Consider the following 23,005-nt stretch of genomic DNA (forward strand, 5'->3'; position numbering starts at 1 on the left):
AATAACATGTGCCTCAGTCTTGGCAAGTCGGGGGTCTTGTCTGACGATGGGTTTAGAAGACGGAAGATACACATACAGTTTGGATAGTAAATAAATGACATGCATTTCCCAGAATGATGGTGTGGAAAAATCTAGCATAGAACCAGATAGAGATTTGATATGCAATAGAAATAGGATCAGCAAGATTGATATAGTATTTACCAGTCCTGTACTTTTCTACATTCCTATGCTGAAGTAAAGGAATTCAAGCTAATTAAAATAGAATAAAAGCCGAGTAGTTTAATCAGCTCTCTGTCCTCAATTCCAGCACAGAATGTACTGGATTATTCATTATTGCCTGATTTATACTTTTATGCTGATGTATTTCATTTACCGAAAAGAACTCCATAAAACACTCAGATTTTACTAGTGCAAATTTACTTGTGAATTCCATCTCTTAGGACAGTTACAAATGTTGGAGACTTGAAGTGAACATAAGAAATAGGAGCAGGAGTAGGCCATTCAGCCCTTCGAGCTCACTCCGCCATTCAATGAGATCATGGCTGATCTTCTGTTTCAACACCATTTTCCTGCACTTTCCCCGTAACCCTTGATGTTTTTAATATGTAGAAATCGATCAATCTCAGTCTTGAACATACTCAACAATTGAGCCTCCACAGGCCTATATGAAAGGCTCTAAATTCTGTCACTTATTCAGTGAGGCATGAGAAGCATTTTCACAGAATCACAGAATTAGAGAAATTACAACACAGGCCGTTCAGCCCAACCAGTCTGTGTTGATGTTTATACTCAATGTCAACAGTAGTCCTAATGCCATTTGTCTGTTCTGGTTCCCATATCTCTTTATTCCCCTTTCCTTCCACTACTTATCTAACCTATTCTTAAATGTTTTCATGGTCTCTGCTTCAATCCAATCGTGCATTCCACAGTCTCACAACTCTGTAAAAGTTTCCCCTGCTCTTTATCAGAAATGTTTTATAATAAATCTTATATTTATGTCCCCCATACTTTAGACCCCTCAATCACTGGAAACAGTCTGCTTCTATCTACTCTGTCTCATCCCATTATAATTAAACACCTCTGTTAAATCACTCAATCTTTTCGGCCATAACGAAAATATCTCCAGGGAAAGAGTTGGTAGGGGATTTAATTCAGGATTTTGAACCAAATTTTCTGGATTGAAATGGCACTGCAATCTAAATATAACAGGTAAATATTGTCCTGCAAGTATTCGTGCACATTTTTTAAAAGAAAATGATTACTGATCAGGAGTTAACATAAATAGATGTAGATAACTATATGCAAATTGAGGTCAGGTGAGAGCATTATGACACCAAACTCATTTTCTGACCTTCCGTTTCTTTGGCCACAAAATAATGCACTTCCCCTTTAAGTTGTCGTGGGCTTTTAAGAACTCGTAATAGCACCCAATTTCTCACGTCCAGCATTTTGACCCTAAAATATAAAGACTTCCGTGGTCATGCCACAGTGCAACCAAGTCAATCTCTGAGATAATTCTTCAATTCGAATTAGAAATATGTTATTGTTGCCAGTGATGTGATTATACCCAGATAACTGATCCATCATATCTCAGGAGCTAAAGTTTTCATATAATATCCTGTACCTTTATGGACTGTTGTTAATTAAACCCAAATTTCATGCAATCTTTCTTGAGAGCTAGTTTTTCTATATCTGCTCAGTTTTGTGAATTCAACTGGTGGTTGTCTCACTGAGATCAGTGTAAACAGGAAACAAAACATAAAATTAAAAAAAAATCTCTGGAGCCTGTAATTAAAGTTATCATGTTGTGTTCAAAATAAGGGTGCAGTGAACATTCCACAAGAGGTTCTTTATAAAAAAAGACTGACATTTTTCTATTAATTTAAACATCTTAAACAAAAATGTTGACTTTTTTTATTTTAATATATCACACTCAACATGCATCATTGTTTTACTGTGATCTCCCGGATGCAAATTTCAAAAACTGAATGCACTGCTCCTACTTTCTCACAAACTGCCAAAACTTAAGTTAAATTTTTGTGCAATACTCATAATTAAAGTTATGCAAGAAATCATCATGCTTATTGAAATTATATAACATTGTATTAGAGATATAAGGCAGAGTTACTACTGTCTTCTCAGTTAAGTACAATAATACTGAAGAATCCAATTATGGGTACAATAGTGAATACCCATGTAGTACCCAGAAGCTGATGGTGTGCATGAGGAGCAGAAAGTTTGAAAAGGAGTGCAGGTACGAGTTTGGGCTCAGCATGAATTGTGAAAGGCAGCCAGAGTGAGCAGAGCAGGAAGACAACAGACTCAGGGGTGGCTGGAATTACCCAACAGTAATCAAGATCAAATGACGTACTGAAAATGTTTACCAACAACATAGCACAATGTACTCCCAACAGAAGGGGCACGATATTGCCTAATGTTCTGCCTCTTATGCCTTCTTTTTATTGTAGAAAATTGTCTTACTCGAAACTGTAATGTACTGGAGTGCCTGGTATGGTGAAATCTACTCCAAGGAGCAGGTTTCACAGGGCTGGCTTTCTACAGGTATTTAAAAACGAAAAAAGTAAAGTGAGTGTTAGTCTTCTAGAGAGTGAGAATGGATGAAATTAATACTTTGCTTCCTTCTTTACTATAGAGGATACAAAAAACATTCCAGTAATAGCTGTAAATCAGGAGGTGGAAGGAAGAGAGGAACTTGGTGAAATTACAAGCACCAGGGAAACAGTACTGAGAAAACTGATGGGCTGACAAGTCCCTGATGAGCTTCATTCTAGGGTCTTAAAAGAGGTGGCTAATGAGGTAGTAGATGTGTTGGTGTTAATTTTTCAAAATTTGCTAGATTCTGGAAAGGTTCCATCAGCCAAGTGGCCTCTTTCTGTGTCTTAAACTTTCTATGATTCTATGACTGGAAAGTAGCAAATATAACCCCTCTATTCAAGAAGGGGGGGGTGGTGGAAGGCAGAAAACAGGAAACTATAGGACAGTTAGCTTGACATCTGTTGTAGGGAAGGTGTTAGAATCGATCATTAAGGAGGCTATAGCTGGGCACTTAGAAAAACTCAAGGTAATAGGGAATAGTCAGCACGGTTTTATGAAAGGGAAATCATGTTTAACCAATTTATTGGAGTTCTTTGAAGGAGTAACATGCGCCGTGGATAAAGGTGAGCCTGTTGACGTACTGTACTTGGATTTCCAGAAGGCATTTGACAAAGTGCCACATAAAAGATTATTGCGCAAAGTAGGAGTTCATGGTGTAGGGGGCAACATATTAGCATGGACAGAAGATTGGCTGGCTGGCAGAAAACAGAGAGTATGCATAAATGGGTCTTTTTCTGATTGGCAGAATGTGATGAGTGGAGTCCCGCAGGGGTCTGTGCTGAGGCCTCAACTTGTTACAATTTATATCAATGACTTAGAGGAGGGGAACGATGGCATGGTAGCTAAATTTGCAGATGACACAAAGATAGGTAGGAAAGTATGTTGTGAAGAGGATATAGGGAGGTTAGAGACCGATATAGATAGGTTGAGTGAGTGGGCAAAAATATGGCAGATGGAATATAATGTGGGAAAATGTGAAGATGTCCACTTTGGCAGGATGAATAAAAAAAGCAGAGCATTACTTAAACGGAAAATGACTGCAGAATTCCGAGATGCAGAGGGATCAAGGTGTTCTAGTGCATGAGTCACAAAAAGTATGCAGGTACAGCAAGTAATAAAGAAGGCTAATGGAATGCTAACCTTTATTACAAGAGTAATTGAAAATAAAAGTAAGGATGTTATGCTTTAGTTATACAGGGCATTGGTGAGACCACATCTCGAATACTGTGCAGTTTTGGTCTCCTTATTTAAGGAAGCATGTAAATGTGTTGGAGGCGGTTCAGAGGTGGTTTTGATTGCTACCTGGAATGAACGGATTGTCTTATGAGGAAAGGTTAGACAGACTGGGCTTGTTTTCACTGTAGTTTAGAAGAGTGAGGGGAAACTTGATGGAAATTTATAAGATCCTGAACGGTCTTGACAAGGTGGATGTGGAAAGGATGGGCGAGTCCAGAATTAGGGGGTACTGTTTTAAAATTAGGGGTTACCCTTTTAGGACAGAGATGAGGAGAATTTTTTTCTCTGAGGGTTGTGCGACTTTGGAACTCTCTGCCTCATAAGGTGGTGGAGGCGTGGTCATTGAATATTTTTAAGGCGGAGGTAGATAGATTCTCGTTAGGCAAGGGAATCAAAGGTTATTGGGGTAGACGGGAGTGTGGAATTCAAGACACAAACAGATCAGCCATGATATTATTGAATGGCGGAGCAGGCTAGAGGGGCCGAATGGCCTACTTCTGCTCCTAATTCATATATTCGTATATTCATATACGTAGAACCGAGTAGCAGCTAACAGCACCACCTCCAGCCTTTTACATTTTGAGTCATTGGAAATGCCAACAAACCCTTTGCACACCATTTAATGTGATTGCTCTTAGCTTTTTCAACAGCAGAATCACACCTGATATATAATTCCACACCACCATTGAAACTGGGGCTGCCATCTATGGCAGTGCTGTAGCATACTGTGGGCATGAATCAGTCCATACAATTAGATCTTTAGTTGGGATATGATATATTAATCAAACACAAGAAGAAACAACTAGTAAAGGATACTGAAAGTTTAAGTAAGGAACAACCACACAACCACACAAATATTAATTCTGTTTCAAGTGAGTTCTCTTATAGTACATTTAGCAGCATTTTGCTGTTGGGACGTATACTGCAAAATCAAGGATCAAGGAATATTAAAAATAGGCTATCATTTAACATTCTTCTAGACCAGTAGTGATTTCTCACCAGTAAATTTTCTTTGCATTTTGTCATGTACATATATGATGTGTGGCTTTAAGTCACATGATGTCTGCAGCATTCCTATTATACGGCTCTGAGTGCACACCTGACACAAATTACTTCAACTTTCTAAAGATCTTAGGATTCAAACACCCGTTGCTTCCAAAAGTAAGTCCCCATTAGGATCACTTTTTAGGCCTTAAATCAAATTGTACCTTTTAACACAAATTCCCTAAGGGCAAAGAATTGAGTTCATCTAGCGTGTTAAATATACATATGAAAAACTTAAAAATTTATTATGTGCTTCTGCAATCAATTCAATAAACTGTTGAAATACTAGGAAGTTGAGAGACGGCAAGAAGACAATTAACCTATTGCTCTCCTCTCTTAATTATTGTATTTAATGGCTATTTGCCTTTGAGTACGAAATATCCTGGGGCTGCCAAAATGTGTAGGAAGAACAAAATGTTTCCTTCTCGAGTTTAATGTCTTCCTGTTTTGTTCCTTTTTACATATAATTAAACCATCTACAGATGCTTAAAATGCAGCCAATTCAGTATATCACCTGCTTCGAAGACATATTTTATGAACTACAGGTGGCTCAACCACTTGGCAAAAATATCTTACAAACATAAAAATATATTTTTAAAATTACATACACATGTAAATATAAAGACACAAACATTACCGTGCATTTTACTAGAAAAATAACTATATATTTTGACAGAGCACACATAACTACAACTATGCTCATTTTGACACTTTGGTCACAACAGAAACTGCCCTTTAAAACAGAATGAGTACTGGTAGGTTGTTCATTTTGACACAATGGGAGCCACATTTAAAGAAATACTCCAGGTTATGGTTCAATTTTAACTAGTCACAAATTACTAACAACATTAAAAGTCGGAATCTTCATGGTTAGTTAAGATAAATACAGGGAGAATATTACAGACAAAAACCAAGAGAAAAATAAAAAGGCAGGGAAGCACGATGGAAGATTAGTAAGGCTGAGAAAGAGTATGTGATAGAAACCAGGGAAATAGCAAGAGCTTTTAAAGGCGAATAAAATAATGCTTTTTTTTCCAAAAAGAACGGCCCACTTAGAAACAGAAGCATTCACAGCATATTTGAGAGGAATGGGTGCTAATATTTATGAAGAAAGCTTAAAAATGTGGGGCTCCTTCATGAGAGCAAAGAAAGGAAATGGGGGCGAGGTCTCAGATATTTTCAAAATTATGAGAAGTATTGAGAGAGCAAGTTAGTGAAAGATTAATTTTCATTGGCTGTTTTATAAAAAAAAAACTGTTCATGGGATGTTGGCATCACTGGCAAGGCCAGCATATGCGGCCCATCCCTAATTGCCCTTGAGAAGATGGTGAGCTACTGCAGTCCATGTGGTGAAGGTACATCCAAAGTGCTGTTAGGAAGGGGGGTTCCAGGATTTTGACCCAGCGACAGTGAAGGAACGGCAATATAGTTCCAAGTCAGGATTGTGTGCGGCGAGGAGGGGAACTTGCAGGTGGTGGCGTTGCCATGCATCTGCTGCCTTTGTACTTCTAGGTGGTAGAGGGTGCGGGTCGGAAGGCCACTGACTTCACAGCGCACCGCCGCAGAGCTCGGCGCGCTGATAAAATTCAGCCCAAAATATCCGTTCACACTTCCGCCATTTCCTATTTCCCATTATTAATTCCCCGAATTCTCTCTCTAGAGGACCCACGCACCACTTTTGTTACTCTTTTCCTTTTTAAATACTTGGAGAAACAAGGGCGTCGAGGGTTATGGGGACAGGCAGGAAAGTGGAGTTGAGGCCACAATCAGATCAGCCATGATCTTATTGAATGGCAGAGCAGGCTTGAGGGGTCGAATGACCAACTCCTGCTCCTATTTCTTAGGTTTCTTATTTAAATATAAGAGCTCAGGACCACACCATTAAGCATAGCAAGGATATACATGAGTTTTAAATCAAAATTATAAATTTTAAAGTAATGTTAGAAAACACTATTTTGATTAGGAAACAAACCCAGTCTTAACCTCGACTATGTTTTTGAGAGAATGTTCCTGAATTATTTAAAACTGAAGTAACACAGTACAAAACAGTTTTTCATACAACCAGAAAATATTCACTCCCATATAGCCAAAATCAGATGACAATAATGAACTCAGATCAGCATTCATTAACAAGTGCTGAGGAATGACTTCCGCATCAAAACCAACATGCTCATTTGTAAAAGCCAAACAATTTTACACTCCACCCACTTATTTTCATTGACTTGAACAGAGAGTAAAAAGATCAGGGGAGAGTAAAATGGGCCTCCAGGTCGCCAATGCCTATTTTGCTTGAACATCCAAGGCGAATTTTACACCTATTGTTTATAGGTTCAGTTTTCTGCCCCTGCATAATATGTCATTACATCATTCATGCAGCGGAAATATTTCCCCTCCTTAAAAAGGTTTATATTCTGTAAGCTCCGTGGAAATCATTGCACTCAAAGGGGTTTGTCAAGAAAATAAGACTTTCATGGATTTTAATTCAAAGCCTATGTCAATAAGTACATTGTACCATTATCCGCTATACTCATTACCAACGAACACCAACTCTAGTAATTGTCCTATTTATTTGACCAACTTTGGACTTATGCCACACCTTATTCATGGTTTATAGATCATTCTAATGAATGCTCTTGTGTGAGTACACAAAATGTGACTCATTGTCTAGTGATATTTCCACAATCTAATAACTGTGTGAAAACAATTGTTCCAGTTTCTCTTTCATTCTTTTAGCGATAATCCTAAATGTATGCCCTCTAGTTACCAAATCAACAACCAGTGGGAACAATCTTACTTGCTTTAGTAAAACAAAATCTACGTAATCCTTTCCACGGGCTTCAACTCATGTGGTTTGCAATCGTTTCACCCATAAATAAAATAAGCTTAGATTGAAAAAAAGAAAATCATTGACAACATAAACCACAAAGCTGACTGAGATACTCTTGAATTTAACTGTAAATCTTGTGAAAGGTCAATGATCTATCTCATGCACATTCTTTCCATGCAATTTCTGTTAAGAAATAGATGTGCAAAAATGGATTAAGGAAAGCGTAAACAAATGGGTGCAAGGAACTCAAATAGAAAATAACTATCTCAAGTTTGCTAAAATTGTGGTTGGATAGTCGTTATACAAAAATTAGTACTGGCACAAATATTTAAAAAATTGTAACTATTTCCATACTGGGATTTTAATTCAAACAGTTAAATACACAAATATTATTTAAGTAACAAAATCTTTTAAATTCTCTTTCCAACTTTCTTTCCAAATCTTTCATCTTTACTCACTGCATACCTAGAGAAGAGTTTTGAATTTCACTATTACTTTGGAGATCAACAGGACAGGAGGGAGGTGGAGAAAGCAACCAATACCGAACACCAGGATACTAAGTTAAGGTATAAAACACTTGAGATTTAAATATCTACTTGGAAATCACAAAGGCCTCTGAGCAGCTCCTGCTTATGGAGTAGGATCATACTCTTGATCAAAACCACGTTGCTGCACATGTTGAAAAGGCAGCATACAGAGTCATAGAAATTGCAGCACAGAATGAGACCGTTGTGCCTGTGCATTTCAACTGGCGGCATTTACTCCAAACCTAGTTCCCTGTTGTTACCCAATATCTCTTTATATTCTTCCTTTCCAAATATTTATCCAAGTCCCTTTCAATTGTAATCATAGTCTCTGCCTAAACAGCTACTTGTGGATAAAAGTTTCTACATTTTAATAACTGTACTTAAAGAATTCTTCCACTTCCCTTTAATTCTTATAGTGATAATCCTAAATTTATACCTTCTCATTACTAATTCATCAATTGCAAACCATCAAGTATTTTTCCCTCAAAACCTTTCATAATTTTGAAAATCTTTATTAGATTACCTCTCTTAAACTTTGCTGGTCCAGTGATAAACACACCAAATCTTCAAGCTGATAACTTCTCAATCAAGGTATTATTTTAGTAAATCTCCACCTTGGAAGCAAAAATGTTTTGGTAGGACTAGATTCATTGCAGTGAAGACCAACATGCATAATGAGGTGGAAGAAAAGCTGGGCAGGGATGAGGCAATTTTACCTTGGGAGGGATGAAAAAAATTCAGAACAAGTTATCTGAGTCCACTTTGTCATACTTTCTAGTGTTCAGGTAAAGAGTGCCACTGGCAAAGATCTGATAAGAGTTGTTAACCTGTACACCCTTTTGGCCAAGCAAAGGTGTGTGTTATGAGGAGGAAAACAAATCTTTAAAAAGATGGTGGTCAGATATTTAGCATATGCCAATCAGCAATTGGTGAAGACGATGCAAACTACAATGCCAAGAGGTGAAAATTCACCTTGTATCAATGGAGAAGTAATCGCCACAACTTGGGGAGATATGTATTTCTAAACAAAACAGCTTTTACCCAAGATAACTGAAGAAAAAAAAATCATACATCCACCAGCTTGTTTCTCTCTTGCCTACGTTTTCCATTTCCATGCCCCCCGCCGCCCCCCACCCCGAAGGCAGTGACACCTTTGGGTTGTAGCCCCATGGATACTAGTTGCCTCTAGTATGCCACTCAAGCGGCCATAAGTTACAGCTAAACCCCGACAGCGAACACCACAATTATGGTAATATTGAGATGAATGGAAATGTTTAAAATGTTACAATGTTGAAACTGGACTTTTCCCACTACAAGCTTGTAGATTAGGCACCTGTTTGACAGATGCCAGTCAGAGCACTGGGAAATTATGAAGCAGTCTGGACTCCCTTGCTAGTATCCTCTCACAAGCCCCACAACACACCCCTATAGAGGGAAGGAGGGATTAACACAACAACCCACACCACCTTTGGTCCCCAGTTGCACAGAACAAAGAATCCAAAGTATGTGTTGAGGGCATGGGAAAGCCTTTGTGCCTACTTGTTCAGCTGTGCTGCCTTACCCAATGTTTGCCTCTGACCTGATGCATGTTACATTACAGTATGAATATGCACAGTTAAATTGTCAATGTCTGATCCTGTAAATGTCATTTCAAAAATATAGGCCAGTGCACGTATTTGGATGAAACAAGTAAATGTTTTTTTCCTTCTGGTTTGCTGAAAATTTAGAATACATGGACTGTTATTTTTTTTAAACATTTAGCGATTTCCCTGTATCAATGATGTTTAATCTGTTTGTTTGTAATGTTTAGATTCTTGAAATAAAATTTAAGGGAGGAAGAAAACAATGTGGCTGTAAATAAATGCAGTCTATTTAAATAAATTTTTTTTACAAGCAAATACATGAAAAAAAAGCAAAGCCCACTTACCCATCCCAGTACCAGCTGGCGCTATTTCACGGGAAAAGAGTTCCAGGGCTTTCTTCTGCATGTGGTGAACAGCCAACCAAATAACAGCTTCACGAGGACTCTGTACAACCAAACCAGAGCACTTTAGTAATAACAGGCACTTCTATATTAACAATTAAACATTCATAGATGGGTAAAAGGCAACATTTTGATTTTTTTAAAGTTTCACTCATTTCTGCAGCCCAAAGTCATTAAGAGAAATGTGTGAAAGTATGATATTTTTTAAAATGGGAACTATTTGCCTACAGTTCATAAATAGCATCAGAAAAGAGTGATTTTTAAATGTACATATATGTGACAGATCCTATAATGTATCGCAACATGGGGAAAGAGAGGCTTAAACTACTGACATTTACTCATCACGTGGATGCCTGCACCAAACCCAAACGGGTAAAAAGATGCAGAGGCATAACTGCAAAAAGTTAGAAACGTTGAACGCTACATCCAAATCACTCATTATGATTTATAAAGTTATTTCACATGCATCTGTCCTCTTTACAGCTTGCTCTCCATAGGTTTCTTCAGATCCCAAAATCTGTACATTGACTGATTTGAAGTCATCCAGGCCCATCTGCTTGAAAATGTGTCGCATCCTTCATGAATCAACAAAAGAACAGAAAGACTGGTTTAGAGTCACTAACAATTTACCAAATTTCAAAAGGTACAAGTATCAACACAGGTTAACAGTGTTTTATTTTCAAACAGAGTAACTTTTGTTTCTTATAAAATTTCAATGGGTAAAAAGTGATAGAAATAAGATGAATTCTCTGCTGCAATAAAGTTGCTCCAATTTCCAGTTCAATTCTTTAGTTATATGTTATTCTTACAAGTTTCATCCCTTACATCACCTTTTCCCAATTAACTTAATTTCTAGTTTTTCTTTTATTTTGTTTCCTTTAGACCTTTTCCGTTTTCAGTTACATTTCCCTAAAGAACTGCTCACAATCAGACATAGTGCTTACGTTACTAGACTAATAATCCAGAGGCCTGGATTAATGCTTCGAAGACATGAGTTCAAATCCCATCACGGCTGCTGGGGGAATTTAAATTCAGTTAACTAAATAAATCTGGAATAAAAAGCTAGCATCACTAATGGCAAACACAAAACTATCAGATTGTTGTAAAAACCTATCTGGTTCCCTCATGGCCTTTACAGAAGGAAAGCTTCCGTCCTCATCTGATCTGACATATATGGACTGCAGACCCACAGCAATGTGGTTGACTCTTAACTGCCATCAGAAATGACCTAACAAGCCACACATATCAGACTGCTATGAAAATATCCAAGAAGGATAAAACTGGACTGACCGCATGGTATTTACCTAGGCACTGGACATGACAAAATCACACCCAGCTAAGCTGACCCTGAAAAGTACTCCTCCCTAACATTGGACAACATGCATGCTAAACAGTGGAAAAAGCATGCTACAGACAGAGTTAAACAATCCCACAATTAATGGATCAGATCAAAGCTCTGCAGTCCTGCCACATCCTGTTGTGAATGGTGGTAGACAATTAAACAACTAAACAGAGGAGGAGGTTCCAAAAACATCCCCAACCTCAATACACCGTCAGTGCAAGGGACAAGAAGTGCCGAGTGGATGATCCATCTTGGCCTCCTCCTGAGGTCTACACCATCACAGATGCCAGTCTTTAGCCAATTTGATTCACTCCACGTGTTATGAAGAAATGGCTCAGCGCACTGAATTAAGCTAAGGCAATAGGCCCTGACAATATCCTGGCTGTAGTGCTGAACAACTGTGCTTCAAAACTAGCTGTGCTGCTAGCCAAGCTGTTCCAGTTCAGCGACAACACTGGTGTCTACCGGACAACATGGAATAATGCCCACGTATATCCTGTCAACAAAAAGCAGGATAAATCCAATCCAGCCAAATATCACCCCATCAACTGCTCTCACCATTAATATCCTCGGGGTTACCAATGACCAGAAACTTAACACGACCAGATACATAAATACTACGGTTGTAAGAGCAGGTTTTTTTTATTCGTTCATTCATGGGATGTGGGCGTCGCTGGCTAGGCCAGCATTTATTGCCCATCCCTAACTGCCCTTGAGAAGGTGATGGTGAGCTGCCTTCTTGAATCGCTGCAGTCCTTGGGGTCTAGGTACACCAACAGTGCCGTTAGGAAAGAAGTTCCAGGATTTTGACCCAGTGACAGTGAAGAACAACAATACAGTTCCAAGTCAGGATGGTGTGTGACTTGGAGGGGAACTTGCAGGTGGTGGCGTTCCCATGCACCTGCTGCCCTTGTCCTTCTAGGTGGCAGAGGTCATGGGTTTGGAAGGTGCTGTCGAAGGAGCCTTGGTGAGTTGCTGCAATGCATCTCGTGTATGGTAAACACTGCTGCCACTGTGCATCGGTGGTGGAGGGAGTGAATGTTGAAAGGGGTGCCAATCAAGTGGAATATTTTGTCCTGGATGGTATCGAGCTTCTTGAGTGTTGTTGGAGCTGCACCCATCCATGCAATGGAGAGTATTCCATCACACTCCTGATTTGTGCCTTGTAGATGATGGACAGGCACTGGGGTGACAGGAGGTGAGTTACTCGCCACAGAATTCCCAGCCTCTGACCTGCTCTTGCAGTCACAGCATCTATGTGGCTGGTCTAGTTCAGTTTCTGGCCAATGGTGACCCCCAGGATGTTGATAGCGGGGGATCCAGCAATGGTAATGCCATTGAACATGAAGGGGAGATGGTTAGATTCTCTCTTGCTTGAGATAGTCATTGCCTGGCACTTGTGTGGTGCGAATGTTACTTGCCACTTATCAGCCCAAGCCTGGATGTTGTCCAGGTCTTGCTGCATATGGACATGGGCTGCAAAGAAGATTTACTAGGCTGATTCCTGGGATGGCAGGATTGACGTATGAGGAGAGATTGGGTTGATTAGGCCTATATTCACTAGAATTTAGATGAGAGGGGATCTCATAGAAACCTATAAAATTCTAACAGGACTAGTGAGGCTAGATGCAGGGAGGATGATCCCGATGACTGACGGGTCCAGAACCAGGGGTCACAGTCTCAGGATACGGGGTATGCCATTTAGAACCAAGATGAGGAGAAATTTCTTCACGCAGAGGGTGGTGAACCTATGGAATTCTCTATGGCAGAAGGCAGTGGAGGCCAAGTCATTAAATATATTCAAGGAGATAAATATATTTCTTAATGCCAAAGGGATCAAGGGATATGGGGATAAAGCGGGAACTGGGTACTGAATTAGATAATCATCCATGATCTTTTTTGAATGGCGGAGACGGCCCGAAGGGCCTACTCCTGTTCCTATTTTCTATGTTTCAGCATCTGAGAAGTCGCGAATGGTGCTGAACATTGTGCAAGCATTAGCGAATATCCCCACTTTTGACCTTATGATGGAGGGAAGGTCATTGTTGAAGCAGCTGCAGATGGTTGGGCCAAGGACAGTGCCCTGAGGAACTCCTGCAGTGATGTCCTGGGACTGAGATAATTGACCTCCAACAATCAGAATCATCTTCCTTTGTGCTAGGTATGACTCCAACCAGCAGAGAGTTTTCCCTGATTCCCATTGACTCCAGTTTTGCTAGGGTTCCTTGATGCAAGACTCACTCAAATACTGCCTTGATGTCAAGGGCAGTCACTCTCACCTCACCTCTGGCATTCAGGCTCTTTGGTCCATGTTTGGGCCAAGGCTGCAACAAGGCCAGGAGCTGAGTGGCCCTGGCAGAACACAAACTGTGCGTCAGTGAGCTGGCTGTTGCTGAGCAAGTGCCGCTTGATAGCACTGTCGACGACCCCTTCCATCACTTTGCTGATGATCAGGAGTAGACTGGTAGGACGGTAATAGGCTGGGTTGGATTTGTTCTGCTTTTTGTGCACAGGACATATCTGGGCAATTTTCCACTTTGCCGGGTGGTTGTAACTTACTGGAACAGTTTGGCTAGGGGCCCGGCAAGTTCTGGAGCACAAGTCTTCAGTACTATTGCTGGAATGTTGTCAGGGCCCATAGCCTTTGCAGTCCCCAGCCGTTTCTTGATATCACATGGAATGAATAGGATTGGCTGAAGACTGGCATCTGTGATGCTGAGGACCTCAGGAGGAGGCCAAGATGGATCGTCCACTCAGCACTTTGGCTGAAGATGGATGCAAATGCTTCAGCCTTGTCTTTTGCAATGATGTGCCAGGCTTCCCCCATCATTGAGGATGGGGATATTTGTGGAGCTTCCTCCTCCTGTCAGTTGTCCACCACCATTCACGACTGGATGTGGCAGGGCTGCAGAGCTTAGATTTGATCTGATTGTTGTGGGATCGCTTAGCCCCATCTATTGCATGCTGCTTCCACTATTTGGCATGCAAGTAGTCCTGTGTTGTAGCTTCACCAGTCTGACAACTCGTTTTTAGGTATGCCTGGTGCTGCCCCTGGCATGCCCTCCTACACTCTTCATTGAACCAGGGTTGGTTCCCCAGCTTGATGGTAATGGTAGAGTGGGCGCTATGCTAAGGCATGAGTTTACAGAGTGTGGTTGAATACAATTCTGCTGCTGCTGATGACCTACAGCACCTCATGGATGCCCAGTTTTGAGTTGCTAGATCTGTCCAAAATCTATCCCATTTAGCACCGTGGTAGCGTCACACAACACTATGGTGGGTATCCGCAATGTGAAAAGGCTGGATATTCTGCAGTACCGCATCTGCTGACTCCCTAAAGCCTTTCCATCATTTACAAGGCACAAGTTAGGAGTGTGGTGGAACACTCTCCACTTGCCTGGATGAGTGCAGCTCAGGAAACTCAACAATATCAAGGACAAAGTAGTCTGCTTGATTACCACCCCATCCACCACCTTAACATTCACTCCCTCCACACTGGTGTGCTGTGTCTACAGTGCGTACCATCTACAAGATGCACTGCAGCAACTCGCCAAATCTTTGACAGCACCTTCCAATCCCGTGACCTCAACTGCTGAGTAGGGCAAGGACAGCAGGCGCATGGAACCACCAAGTTCCCCTCCAAGTCACACAGCTTCCTGACTTGGAATTATCGCTGTTTCTTCATCTCTGCTGGATCAAATTCCTGGAGCTCCCTCCCTAATAGCATCATGGGTGTACCTACACCACATGGACTGCAGCAGTTCACCACCAGCTTCTCAAGAGCAATAAGGGATTGGGAATAAATGCTGGTCTTGCTATCAACACCCACAGCCTGTGAATGGATTAAAAACTTCCTTCACAAGAAAGAAAAACCACTGTGTTGTGGACCATTCCACTAAAGCCACCAGTAATCAGCTAATGAAAAATAGACTTGTTTTTGTGGGGAAGTTATTTCAAGTTATTTTCCTTTTCCCAACACACTTTCCTCTGCAAAGCAACAGATTGCAGACCTCCAACAACACCATTCTCTGTGGCCAGGTGCACAATAGCTTACTGGAACTGACTGTCTTCCCTCTTGACCATCCCCTGGTGAGGACTGTGCTTGAGCATTACACCACATGATCTATGAATATGCAGCAGAGATCAGGAACACTCCCGACACCGCCTCCCATCCCCACCCCCTTCATATCCAACTGTGGATAGAAAGCCTAGAATCTGTCACTATATTGAAATTGTTCAAAGTCCAATGTGCTGCTTCACCACATTGCCCTGCCACACATTCCTCGCTGTAATGGAGGAAACATTATACGTGTAAGATTACTAGAACAAACGAAGTTCAGAAAATAGGCCAGCTTGAATATGCTGGTAGTATTAGCTTAATTTGTTCTCAAAAGATATGTGCATTTGATATCAATTTTAGCTTGTTATTAATAATATGATCGACACATTTCACTTTTGCAATGATGTAGTATTGTCAATGGAATACACAACTTTACAACAGGTTATAAAACATCTTGAAGGCGCTGTCATTAGATTAGATTAGATTAGATTAGAGATTAGATTAGAGATACAGCACTGAAACAGGCCCTTCGGCCCACCGAGTCTGTGCCGAACATCAACCACCCATTTATACTAATCCTACACTAATCCCATATTCCTGCCAAACATCCCCACCTGTTCCTATATTTCCCTACCACCTACCTATACTAGTGACAATTTTTATAATGGCCAATTTACCTATCAACCTGCAAGTTTTTTGGCTTGTGGGAGGAAACCGGAGCACCCGGAGAAAACCCACGCAGACACAGGGAGAACTTGCAAACTCCACACAGGCAGTACCCGGAATCGAACCCGGGTCCCTGGAGCTGTGAGGCTGCGGTGCTAACCACTGCGCCACTGTGCCGCCCTCATGCAGACCCCCACCTGCCAAGAATGAGGCATATTAATTTTGTCATTCTTCTTTGGCCTCCTTATCTCGAGAGACAATGGATAAGCGCCTGGAGGTGGTCAGTGGTTTGTGAAGCAGCGCCTGGAGTGGCTAGAAAGGCCAATTCTAGAGTGACAGGCTCTTCCACAGGTGCTGCAGAGAACTTTGTTTGTCGGGGCTGTTACACAGTTGGCTCTCCCCTTGAGCCTCTTTGTCTTTTTTCCTGCCAACTGCTAAGTCTCTTCGACTCGCCACATTTTAGCCCCGTCTTTATGGCTGCCCGCCAGCTCTGGCGAACACTGGCAACTGACTCCCACGACTTGTGATCAATGTCACAGGATTTCATGTCGCGTTTGCAGACGTCTTTAAAGCGGAGACATGGACGGCCGGTGGGTCTGATACCAGTGGCAGGCTCGCTGTACAATGTGTCTTTGGGGATCCTGCCATCTTCCATGCGGCTCACATGGCCAAGCCATCTCAAGCGCCGCTGACTCAGTAGTGTGTATAAGCTGGGGATGTTGGCCACCTTGAGGACTTCTGCGTTGGAGATATGGTCCTGCCATCTGATGCCAAGTATCCTCCGGAGGCAGCGAAGATGGAATGAATTGAGACGTTCAGGCCTCGCTGCCTGTACTGAGGACACAGGCCTGATACACTCGGACTTTTGTGTTCCGTGTCAGTGCGCCATTTTCCCACACTCTCTTGGCCAGTCTGGACATAGCAGTGGAAGCCTTTCCCATGAGCTTGTTGATTTCTGCATCTAGAGACAGGTTACTGGTGATAGTTGAGCCTAGGTAGGTGAACTCTTGAACCACTTACAGAGCGTAGTCGCCAATATTGATGGATGGAGCATTTCTGACGTCCTGCCCCATGATGTTCGTTTTCTTGAGGCTGATGGTTAGGTCAAATTCATTGCAGACAGCCGCAAACCTGTCGATGAGATTCTGCAGGCACTCTTCAGTGTGAGATGTTAAAGCAGCATCGTCAGCAAAGAGGAGTTCCCTGATGAAGACTTTCCGTACTTTGGACTTCGCTCTTAGACGGGCAAGGTTGAACAACCTGCCCCCTGATCTTGTGTGGAGGAAAATTCCTTCTTCAGGGGACTTGAACGCATGTGAAAGCAGCAGGGAGAAAAAAATCCCAAAAAGTGTGGGTGCGAGAACACAGCCTTGTTTCACGCCACTCAGGATAGGAAAGGGCTCTGATGAGGAGTCACCATGTTGAATTGTGCCTTTCATATTGTCATGGAATGTCATAGCCGCTAAGCGCATTGCACTGTTGAACTACAAGAAAGCCCCCAGCGATTTAACATCCGCAGCACTTAAAGCAGCCAGAAGCACTGCACAAAGAACAGCCAGGCGCTGCGCAAATGACTACTGGCAACACCTATGCAGTCATATTCAGCTGGCCTCATCACGGGAAACATCAGAGGAATGAATGATGGCATTAAGAGAGCTCTTGGGCCAACCATCAAGAAGATCATATGAACATTGATTTTAAACTGTTGCTGGAATGAAGAAATTACTTATTTGAAGGTCACCAGACACTGGGCTGGAAGGACATTTGCATACTAAGAGACACTTGTGGAGACAAAGGACTATGCCCTGCTCCAATTAACCAAAATGGATTTTGATCAAAGACATTGAAGGTGTAAGGAAGCGCATTCCAGGGCCTGCTAAGACAATACAATCCACAAACGCAGAAGTGGTTAAGCCAGTTAGTCACATGATTGACCTGCTAGCCAATTTAGGTTTCTATTTGTGCCACACAGAAAACAATACAGAAGGGAGTTTGCAACTGAAGCTGGAACAAGGAAGCCCCTCTCCTGGTGCGCTCTCTCGTTTTCTCCCAAGCCACCGGACCCACGGAAGACACGTAAACCTCAAGAGAGAAAAGACTCCAACATCGAAACAAGTTGAAGCGTGAACTGGGCCCAAACGAACAGCGGAATGTACCGGCAGCCAAAGACTCCACATTGAACTTCAAGAACAGAAAGGACCTGACAGATATTGCCTCAAACCGTTCCCCTTTGTTCTTTCTACTTTTTCTGTCTCTATCTGCGTGTGTGTTTATCGCATATGTATGCTAGCATGGTCGCGTCGCCTATTTGTGGTCATTAACTGGATTAGAGTTTAAGATGAATAAACTTCTACCTTTCTTGTTTAAATCTAAACCTGTCTGATTTATTTGCCTTACAATAGGAGCAGTGAACAAGGATTCACTGAGGGAAGCTAAAAACATGGTGTTTTAAAATTAAACCCTGTTACAGTTAAAATCAGGCAAAGGCTGAGAGGGAACCTCTAGACCCCTTCTCACCTGGTCATAATAGCACTTTTATAAAGTTTCACTATTTAGGAGGGAAGGGTGAATGGGAGTTGGAGGTAAGTGGGGGCAGTAGAGGCAGGAGAGAGGAGAGGGGAGGGTTGCAATAAGCAGATGGGTGCTGGATGAATGAGGACAGGGGAAGGGAAGGGAGAATGGGGGAGTAGGGAAAGGAGGGGCAATCTATGGCCAAAAGTAACACCAATCTAGATTACTCCCTTGGATCTACTTGTTGCAAGTAAGATCGCTAATTTCTGCAGGAAAGAGGGAAAAAAAATGTCTCCAAAAATGTTTACATAGTAGAAAGTTTCTTTTTCCCCCAAAAACAATTTTCATTCCATTAAATAGATACCATCCCCACTCCGCTGGCCCCTTTCGGTGCTGAAAATTCTATGATTCTAGTGCAAGATAATTTTATTATTCTCAATAAGCATACCTCTTTAAAATACTCTCTGCTGTTCTTCTTCCCTTTTCTACAGACCGGGATCCTCCCACTGGGCAGACAGCTGTAGCTCGGTACCCATCGAAATATGTAGCACAAACCTAAATACCAAGTAGTTTGGAATCAAATGATGCGTCAGGAGCAAAGTCTGATGTAAGGTGTTCACTAATTGTATAAAAAAGCATCAATATTACGCAATGCCATTGCAGCATGCTGTACATCATTTAAAACCTACCGTTTAAAGCAGTGAGCGATGATGGAGAGGAAGGAAAGAGATGGAAAAGAAAAACTCAACAATATTATGATGCGGAACAAACTTACTAAGCGGCTTTATTTATGAGGAGAGACATTGGAAATTAAGGTTCTTTTCATGAGAACAAAGATGGCTAAGAGGAAATGCAATAGAGGTATTGGAAATTGTATCAGGTTTTGACAAAGCCATCAGGAAAAACAATTTCTACCAGTCGGTGAGTCAGTAAAGCAAAAGGCCAAAATTTAAAAGCATCAGTTAAAAGTGGAGAGATGGGCTCAAGAGATTTCTATTTTTATTTTTTCAAAATCCAATTTCAGTCTTTGTGGAAATAAAAACTCACCGCTTGGTTGTTTGAATCTATGACTCCTTGTCCTACTCTCACTATTTGATTTCAAATAATATTCCTAGGTATACCTTGTCCATTCCCATAACATTCTTAGACATTCCTATAAGATCGCTTCTCAGACACCAGCTTTCCATGCTGAAAAGCCCAAGTTTTTCAGAGACCAGAACTAGAAACAGAATTCAAGGTTGCAGTCTCACCAGAACACACTATACAGATTAGTCACAACTTCTTCTGACTTGTATTCTACTGCTTTCCCTGTGTCATTCAACATTTTATTGGCTTTGTTGATTGTTACTCTGAACTTATTGCACATGTTGAGCATCAAGTCTACTGAGGTTCTGAGGTCTCTTTCAGCTTCGTCCTTGCCTATTGCAGCACGATTTGTGGAGTACATGTATTGCCTACATTTCCTTTGATTTTTCCTACTTTACTCTTTTTGCCTTAAATTTTACCTGCCATTTTTCTGTCCACTTACATATTTTATTCAACTCATTCTTTTCTTCTGAGCTGTCTCCTTCAATTCCACCGGCCCCCCTCTAGTTTGGTGTCATCTAAAATTTGAACAGGTTCAAGCCTATTTACAACTTTTAGGGTTTTCACCCACTACCAATTGCCCTCTTAATGTTATAGCACTGAAATAATCTTTTTTAAGGTTATGTTTAGTTCTGTGACTATGCTTTTTTCTAGGATCATCTTTGTTTTTAAATCGCCCTTTGGTGTGTTTCAGCCTTCTCTTACATTCATCCCAATGAACCTCTTTCTCCTTCCTTCCTGCAAGATTTGTAGAGGTTGTTCTTCCTCTTTATCTTGCTTTTAATTTGTTTGTTAATCCATTTAAGCTTTTGTTTCTTTAGGCTGATTTTGCTGGTCTCAGGAATGTATAAATCTCACAAGCTCAGCAATCTACCTTTAAAGGTGTTGCACTAGTTTTCTACTGCAGCATTGTTAAACAATCTCCCTAATCTATTTGTTTTCATTGTTCTGCCATTATTTTGAGTTTCTCTCTTTCAAAGCTAAAGAAAAATTAAACAGGATATTGAGAAAGGGCAGAAGAAAGAGACAAAGTGTAAAGCTTTTTCTGAGAGCCAGCACTTGCACATTGAGTCAAATGGTCTCTTTCTGTGTTGAAAAATTTCAACAATCCAATGTTAGATATCTCTAAATTGCAGACCAGTAATTCTATGAGAGGGATTAAGTACTCATTCTCACCATAGATGATTATGTAAATCAGTAGATTACACTATCTTAATTTATTTCCTAATTTATGTACACATTATGGGGATGTTTAAAGTTTACTGAAAGCTGTTTCTCAAATGTCAGTTTAGCTCAATTAGTAGCACCTTACCTCCAAGTCAGAAGGTGCAAATTTGAGCTACACTCTAAGATTTCAGTGCCTAACCTAGGATAATATTTCAGTGCAGTATTTAGACAGCACTTCATTGCTGGAGGTGTTGTCTTTCAGATGACACAATAAACCCAGATCTCATCTATGCCTGTTCAGGGGAATACTAAAGTTCCCATTCCACTACTTGAAGAGCAGAGTTTTACATTGTGGCTCGGCCAACATCACATAAAATAGATGAACTGGTTATTCATCTCACTGCTGTTAGTGGGGCCTTGCTGTGTACAAAATGGCTGTCATATTTATCCAAATTAATAACAGTAATTATATAATGTAATTTATTCTAAGCGCAGCACTTTCCGGCATTTAATCATCCTTCACATACTACATGAGCAGCTTCCTCTCATTGGATCATCCTCCATCTATTACAGTCATCATCCTCCACATAATGCATAAGCATCCTACACACAAGTTATAATCATTCCCCATATAATGGAATTTTAAGAGGTCATCTGATTTATATTATATAACAAAACTGACAAGTTAATAACTGCCATATATTTTACTTAACAGTTGCAAACATTTCCTTGCACAGCACCTTGTAATTGTCAGATGGAGGCAATCCCCTTGCTCCCTGAACACGTACTGCTCCACCTTCTATATCTGCAAAAAAAAGGTTAAAAACGCCATCATCAGAAAATATTTTGAATGGATCTTGTCTTACTTTTTAATAAATGTCTTTATAATATGCTTGCATATATAAAATTGTCTATCACAGAATTTAACAAGTTACCAGTAAGAAACAAAAAGCTAAGAACAATAAATTTCCTCAGAGATGGTGAATGGCAAGCTTCCTCTAAATCACCAGGCCAATTTAAATTTCAAAAGACAATTAATAAACCCATACAAGCAGAAAAAAAATCACAACTCAATCTTGAAATTAGGAATTAACACAAACATAACCTAAAGTTACGGCTATACTGTACTTACTGGTCTGAAATCAGTAACTACATTACCTAAAACATTTGTCTAAAAGCAAAATACTGCAGATACTGGAAATCTGAAACAAAACAAAAAGTGCTGGAAATACTCAGCAGGTCTGGCAGCATATGTGGAGAGAGAAGCAAAGTTAATGTTTCATTAGAACTGGCAAAGGTTAGAAACGAATCAGGTTTTAAGCAAGTGAAGGGCAGGGGAGTGGGGCAAGAGTGTTTGATAGGGCAAGGGGAGATTAAATAACAAAGCTGTCCTGGGACAAAGGCAAAGCGTGTGCTACTGCTTGTGATGAAAGACAAAGTCCAGAGAGAGTGTTAATAGTAGAATTACGAGTAGTTCTGACTGCATGAAAAGCAGGTGCATGGTTAAAAAATAATTTAAAAAAGGCCAGTCATGCTCTGAAGTTATTGAACTGAATGTTCAGTCTGCAAGGCTGTAGAGTGCCTAATCGAAAGATCAGGTGCTGCTCTTCGAGTCGATGTTCACTGGAACACTGGAGTAGGCCAAAGCCAGAAATGTTGGCATGAGATCCGGGGGGGGCGGGGGGGAGTGTTGAAATGGCAAGAAACTGGAAGCTCGGGGTTATGCTTTTGGACTGAGTGAAGGTGTTCAAGCAAGGCAGTCACCCAGTCTGCATTTGGTCTCCCCAATGTAGAGGAGACCACATTGTGAGCAGTGAATACAGTATACTAAATTGAAAGAAGCATAAGTAAATCACTGCTTCAACTACATTACCAACTTGTACCTTGACTGCTTGGATACTTACATAATATGCAGTAGAGGCCTGCTACCCAACCCGAA

General features: G+C 40.9%; 1 protein-coding gene across 6 annotated transcripts in view; it reads right to left on the minus strand.

The window, feature by feature from the left end:
• The window catches only part of lratb.1 (lecithin retinol acyltransferase b, tandem duplicate 1), a 180,568-nt gene that overhangs the window by 76,897 nt on the left and 80,666 nt on the right, over positions 1 to 23,005 (minus strand). For all 6 annotated transcript variants that reach the window (XM_068040528.1, XM_068040518.1, XM_068040510.1 and 3 more), the window contains 4 exons: positions 21,807 to 21,871; positions 19,262 to 19,368; positions 10,701 to 10,809; positions 10,178 to 10,277 (listed from right to left, as the gene is read on the minus strand). In XM_068040528.1, the coding sequence (XP_067896629.1) occupies positions 10,178 to 10,277; positions 10,701 to 10,809; positions 19,262 to 19,368; positions 21,807 to 21,871 (381 nt within the window). The remainder of the gene's footprint in view (positions 1 to 10,177; positions 10,278 to 10,700; positions 10,810 to 19,261; positions 19,369 to 21,806; positions 21,872 to 23,005) is intronic.

Source organism: Heterodontus francisci, chromosome 1 (genome assembly GCF_036365525.1).
Source record: "Heterodontus francisci isolate sHetFra1 chromosome 1, sHetFra1.hap1, whole genome shotgun sequence".
In the NCBI taxonomy this organism is placed as follows: Eukaryota; Metazoa; Chordata; class Chondrichthyes; order Heterodontiformes; family Heterodontidae; genus Heterodontus; species Heterodontus francisci.